Below are 7,005 nucleotides of genomic sequence, written 5' to 3'. Positions count from 1 at the left end.
GTACGTAAGTTCCTCTCGTTCCTCTCGTTTAATACGTAGCACATTATGTGACCTTGGTTACCATTCCTCGTCACATAGTTCTATCGGCTCCATCCTAGACCGTGCCTAAATTAACCAACTAGCTTCTTTCGTCTCTTCTCCAAGTAGTCGTAATATTGTACTTAAAGCGTCCGTAATAATAAACGCAGAATATATAATATAGAGCTACTAGTATACAGCTAGATGCGTAGCTAGACGCATAGCTAGATACGTAGCTAGATATAGGGCCTAATATAAAGCCACGGGTAAAGCCTTAACTAAGAAGCTATATATAATGTAGACTGATATAGAGCTAAATATAGAGGCTTAATATTAAACGGCTAAGGTCTCTGCTATCTTAATTGGCTGCCTTACTACTGCTGCCGCTGCTGCCGCTATTCCATCTAGGTATTTTGTCCCTACTATCTCGGCTAACTGCTCTGTCTCTACGGTTCTAGATCTATACCGCTACTAGATTAATTTTACTGCTAAATCTGCTAGATCTACTAGATCTATTATACCGTCTAACTATTTTAACCGACCTGTTCTAGGCCTAATACTATTTTAACTGCTCTACTACTGCTCTACCCACCGCTATACCCTACTGTTTTAATCGCCCTGCCTCTAACCGACTGCTACTAGCCACTAGCATTAACCGTTCTATTACTGCTACTACTGCTACTACTGCTACTGCTACTACTACTGCTACTGCTATATTAACCGACTGCTACTAACCAACTACTATTAACCCTCTGCCGCTACCGAGATTTCTACTACTAAAAGTTCCGCCCCTAAATGTCCTACTGCTTACTAACTATTACCGAGTTCTTCCACCAAGTATTCTACCGCTGACTATTCTATTTTATTTTACCGCACTAACTGTTACTATTATAGCTATTACTGCTATTACTACTGCCGTTATTATTTTTGGTTTACTGCTATCCTAATTACTATTAGTAAGAAGGATACCGTAGAATAGTTCTATAGAAAGGCTGAGGATAAAGTTACCTACGTTCTTTTAGGGATATTCTTTCCTCTTTCTATTCTACTTTTGCTATACTTTCGTTTGGCTATTCTTTTATAGTATAGAACGTTAGGGGATAACGTTCTTAGTGGGGGAGGTATATAGTGGTGTAGATTAGACGACGCCTGGTGTCTTGGCATTTTTTATATTTATTAAGCCTTTAGCTTCCTTCCTTCCTTCCTTTTTACTTTTATATATATTATAACCCCACTAGTTACCGGAAATATACTCTTTTCTTACTTTCTTACTGACTGTTTTACTAAAAGTCTTGGCATACCCCAAATAAATTTTCAGTCGCCTTCTTCTTCTTTATTATTGTATAAAATATAGCTTTAGAAGTGGAATCAGAAGCTCTCGACTCTATTAATACCTCAAATTAAAAAATATAAGAGGTTACTTAGCTCTTTTAATATAGGAGCATACCTGTCTACTAGGCAATAGTAAGCCCGTATAAAATAAAAAAGCCTATCTTTTATTCTATTATAAACACTGTATAAAGTTATACGCTATATAGTCAACTTCTAACTTCCGAAACCACTTAGTGTTAAAGCATAGTATTACGGTTAAGCCTAAAACCAGTTATATAAAAGAGGTAATACGAGATTAATTAAAAGACCTTTACCTTAAAGCGTCATCTCAAAACGAGATAGAAGAGCTAGATTTAGAAATACTCTAAGTAGTCCTAAATAAGGAAGTTATTAATAAGGCCCTTATTACATTAATTGTTGTATTCCTTGCTACGGTGGTGTCCAATACAAAAGTGGCCCGTGCGCGAATACCCAAAACATTAGGACCAAAACAACGCGTATATCTATATAGATTTTGATACTTTATTATCCACCACCATGCCTTTTAATCGTGCTTCTAATGACGTAGATCTTATTCAACCTCCTTAATATAACGTTCCACCTTACAGGACTGCCAAAAAACCACCCCCAGAGCCCTGGCCGTTGCCCGATTTCACCCCCCTTAATATTAACAATTGGCACCTTAATAGTAAGCCAAATCTCCCCCCCCCATGTTAATCTATATAATCCCTATCAAATATAAAGCTAGTTTTTTACAGACGAGATATTTAATAAGCTAGCTGCTTAGACGAATAAGTATATAGAGCTTTATTCGGTAGAGCAGGAAGAGGATTTAGAGTACCTACGCCGATAGAAGCCAACATGCAGGGAGGAACTCTACGCGTACTTTGCAGTGCTTATTTATATAGGAATACACTCCAAACCTCACATTAAAGACTACTAAGGTAATTTAGAAATAAATGGAATAGGGTATATTGTTAAAAGATATATAAGCCTTATTAGATTTCAGCAAATTAACCACTACTTCTAAGCCTCCAAACTATGGCCAAAAGATAATCCTACACCTAGAACTACATTCGACAGGGTTTATAAGCTTAGTAAGCACCTTTGGATTGCTTGCAGGAAAGCTCTATACGCCTAGAGCCCACCTTACTATTAACAAAACGATTAAACGCTTTATAGGCCGTGCCCCTAAGATTCTTACTATACTAAATAAACCAAAACTAGAAGGCTTTAAGATATGGATTCTGGCCAATAAGGGCTATATACTAGACTGGTTATAGTATACTAAGGGCGATAAGAACGGCCCAGTTAATCTAGATATACATTGGACAAAAAACAAAGGCTTTTTAAAGACGCAGGCAGTGGTACTAGACCTACTTCTATAGGAAGATATAGAAACCAGTAAACGACTCTATCCACTAAATAAGCACGTTGTTTGGCTTAATAACCTCTTTATAAGCGTTAAGCTACTTATACGGCTTAGGGAGTTTAGGATTAAAGGCGCAGGAACCATCCAAATAACTAAAACACAGCGTAAGGAGCAGGGCGATCTAGAGGGCGATATTAAGATTAATATAACTATAGGAGGAAAGAAAAAAAAGGTCCCTACTAAGCAGATTAACCGTATACCTACAGAGCTTAAATTAACACACTTAGCTTAAATACCATGGGGTACATTATACGGGACGGTCTCTAAGAATAAGCAGGTAATAGAGTTTGCTTAAAAGGACACCAATGTAGTACTTTTTATAAGTACTGTCAATAATAGTAAGTTCTACACCTTAACTATAAAGCTTAAAAGCTGATGACATCATACATTACCAGGTCGCTACTCTATAATTACACAACAACGACGCCCTCCCCTTACTGCTAGCAGCGCCAAACAGACTTAAAAGGTCTTTAGTAATAAGCCTAAAAAGGATCTACCTATTCCCAACTTTATTTCCAACTACAATAGCTATATATGCGGCGTTGATACTACGGATTAAATGCGCTCGTATTATAATACTTAAAGAGTTCACTAGAAGACATAAAGGCCACTATTCTACTTCCTACTTAATACAGTAATTAGGAACTACTTTTTACTGTCGTCCTACGGCTCTACAGAGAGCAAAGGAAGTCGCGATAACACCTATAAGCATTTCCAAACGGATCTCGTCAAAGCTCTATTCCATCGCTTAATTCGGAAGCAGCAGCCACGCGGTCGATCTACACCCCAACGCTCTACTAACGATATTATGTGGTATCCTACAGGGGAGCATAAGCTAATAAAACTGTAGATAAAGCCGCAGAACTGCTCGGTTTGTATAGAGGCTGGTAGGACGACTTAGAAGGAGCATATTCGAAAAAGGAAGCCTCTTAGTAAGCTCTCAACAAATACTACAAGGAAGCCTCGCGATAGTAAGAATTAGAGGAGGCGTTGGCGTGCTCCAAGGACTCTATTTGGCTGCAATCTATGCCAAATACCGTTCTGTATAACGGGCGATTGCTAGAGGACGTATATTAAGCGACTTAACACTAGAGAGTAACTGTAGATATTAGTTTTGTATAGTAATTTTGGTGTATCTACAACCGCATATTTTTAATCACTAAAGGAAGATTTAGCTAATTTGATTGGTTTAATCCTTATCGATAACGTTGGACACAAACCACGTAGTAAGGGATAAAACTTATTATTTTGGATAGTTAAGTAGCTAGAGTTCTATATTCTTCTATAGTTAATTAATCCTAGAGTGGACGGCCATGTAACTATAGCCCATTTAACAGTTAATAAAAAGATCTATAACTTATAGCTATTGTAAAAGGATATTATATAAAAGAGGCTGTAGTCTACACTAACGAGTATTTATCTCTCTGTCGATATCTAGACCTCTCTAAATAATTACCTTCTCCTTATAATTTGCGGCTATTTTACTAACAGCTAGGAAAAGCTTATAAACGCTCTTTTTGGCCTCCGTATAGTAGCCTCCTATAGTAGGGACGAGCAATAGAATACTCTCCTTTTAATGCTTAAGGACTACGGGATTACGTAAAAGCTGGGTACCGTTATATCTAATAACCATACTATAAATAATAAGCTCTATTATACGATAAGCGACTAGCTTCTTTAAGAAGAAGGAATTAAATAAAATCCCATCTACTAACAGATCCGCTGTTAGGGTTATATTCTTAACCTTACTATATAGGCTTTCCTCTTTAAAAACTTAATTAGTTTTAATAATATTAAGTTATATAAAGAAGATAAGGTAAAAGAAAAAGAGTTAGATCTAAAAGAGGAGAAAGAGAAAAGTAATACATTTTGGAAACTTAGCGTACTTAGAAAGCTTTATAATATTACTATATATACCTATAGCTTAGCTAGTTATATAGTAGTAGTAAGTTCTTTAATTAACGTCTAATACAGATCCTATCTAGGCCCACGCAGACTACTCTGTACACAAGGGAAACTTATAAATTAATAAGAAGAAAACCCTTGTTAATATAGGGGACGGAAAAACCCTATAAGCCACCTCAGTAGGATAAAAAACCCCTGTTTTGCCATATCCGTCCGTAGCGGCGGCCCTACGGGCCTACGGCTACGTCCTGTCCTCCTTGGATGATTTAAACTCCTTAGGAACCACTGCTTCCTTCTTTAGCTCATCTAAAGCTAGGGTTCACTACGTCCTAGCTAGGCCTTGCCGTTCGATTGCTGTGCTTGTGCTTGTAGTTATGTCCCATATCTTAACCACCCCCTATATGCTATCTCTTATTGACCATTGCCATATACGCCATACCTCCCCCCCTAAGGCCTATCAAAGGCGTAAGGGGGATTCATCCGTTCTACTATCCTAATACTAAAAGACGAAAGCGGGATGTGTATATATATCTAGGTATCTTTTGTGCCTAGGCCCTAGTCACTAGGCCCTCTCTAAGGGCACCACTCCGTTAAGAGGAGACAAGGAAAACCGTACGGGGTTATCTAGCTGCCGCTTTCAGTAGTATTACGGCAGTATGGCGAGTAACCGCATACTCCGCGGGCGATCGCCCTAGGGGTTGGGAGGGGCCGTATATTTACTCATTCGTTTATTTATTCGCGTTTACTTGTTCGTTAATGTGAGGTCATTAATGCTTTCTACTGGGGGACGGGGGATAATATCGAATACCGCGCATCCATGTTGGATCGTACAGGTGCCCTGGATAGGAGAATGTAGTAGTCGTCGTATTATAGAGAGCTAACAGTAGTGGTTTTCAAGATCTCACCATCCGAAAATTTTTTACCACCGCCCTTAACGCCCACAACCACCACCGGTCCTGTCCGCACGCTGTGCAACGTCTCTGCGTTGGCTCTGGATCTGAACTTCGAAGACCAGGTTCGTAGCCGTCACCACGTACAGGTGCAGAGTCCGATTTCGACGGCAGGTAGTTATATATTAGCTAGTAGTGCTAGTAATACAGTAGAGTTCGACATGCCCGCTTATCCAGGCCTCTACCCCAGTTTTCCAGTGGCTTCGTCACATCTCTTGGACACCTCACACACCTTCTACGGTTAAGGCCCGGCCAAAACCTCTCCCGCCTGGGTAACTCCTGTTTGCTCCTTAAGCATATCTCACCGGCGTGCCGTTCTAGCGAACGGTTCCGTCTATTGATGTACCGACACGCGCATCCGTTCTCTCGAGCCACGTAGTAGTCTCTCCGGCCAGGACGTNATCCTACCTGCCTACCAGGTGCACTAGGGGTCAGAGCCCAGNNAAGGGGTNAGGTCCCTAGAGCCAGCAGTGGCTACTACGCACTACGCCCCGCGGGAGGCTAGTAGTAGTATAGGGGCGCAACACCCTATAATACTGCCAGTTCCCGTTTCGCGTTGCCTGTAAGAGTCTCCTCATGACAGGCCGACCGTGTCTTGCAGGAGGGGGCTATAGACCAGGTCCCGTGCCAGGCAACCTGCTCCCCCTTCTCCTACTAACCAAGCTTNTGTCCCCCCTTTTTATAAGCTGGCCTGTGTCTCTAACTGTCGAGTCCTCGTCCGACTGGCCTNTNTTTCCTTAGAGCCTCCCCCATATGTATATGCGTCAGGTTGCGTGCACCACGCCTATTAAGACCCTCCTGTGAGTCACCTAGTCAAACGCCATGGGGCCGTCGAAGCTGGCCTGTGTTTCCGCTGCCTAGAGCTTTGCCCGTGTTTCCNCCTCGTNGAGCCGTCTGGTCGCCGTCGCGTCGCTGTCGCGTCGCTGTCGTCCAGGTCGCGCGCACCACGCCTATTAAGACCCTCTTCTGAGTCACCTGGGTGTACCGGATACCAGATAGGCCCTCGTAGAGGGGCCTTAACGAGTTCTTTAGGCAGGGCCTTAACAAGTTCTTCGCGGTGGCCTTGGGGCCTTAACAAGTTTCGTACGAGGTACCTGCGACGCGTTAACCTTAACAAGTTCTTATAAAAAGAGGTTCCCTACGCCCTCGCCGCTTTCCCTTTGCGATCTCAGAGCTAGTGCAAGCCCAAGGGTGTCCTGTTGTACGCCTAGGGCGCGTCCACGTCGACTGGCTGGATAAGGCCAGTTTCGGGCCTGGCTGCAAGCCAGGTAGTCGTACATCGGGTGGTTTTCGTATCCCAGTTTCCCTTGATAGGCCTCCCTAGGTGGTAGAACAGGAGCCTCAAGCGGAGGCAGTGAGGCTCCTGGT

General features: G+C 41.9%; 1 protein-coding gene across 1 annotated transcript; it reads left to right on the top strand.

Annotated features, from left to right (window-relative positions):
* Nucleotides 1–6,285: 6,285 nt before the first annotated feature.
* Nucleotides 6,286–6,712, top strand: K441DRAFT_651752 (uncharacterized protein; the record flags this gene model as incomplete). The annotated part of the gene is made up of 3 exons (XM_067647246.1): nucleotides 6,286–6,391; nucleotides 6,477–6,616; nucleotides 6,670–6,712. Coding segments are annotated over 2 exons (183 nt in total), but the record flags the coding sequence as incomplete, so codon positions are not given.
* Nucleotides 6,713–7,005: the final 293 nt, after the last annotated feature.

The sequence above is a fragment of the Cenococcum geophilum genome (assembly GCF_001692895.1).
Source record: "Cenococcum geophilum 1.58 unplaced genomic scaffold K441scaffold_3, whole genome shotgun sequence".
NCBI lineage: Eukaryota > Fungi > Ascomycota > Dothideomycetes > Gloniales > Gloniaceae > Cenococcum > Cenococcum geophilum.
The sequence above is the reverse complement of the archived record's forward strand: the minus strand, read 5'-3'. Positions and strand labels throughout refer to the sequence as shown.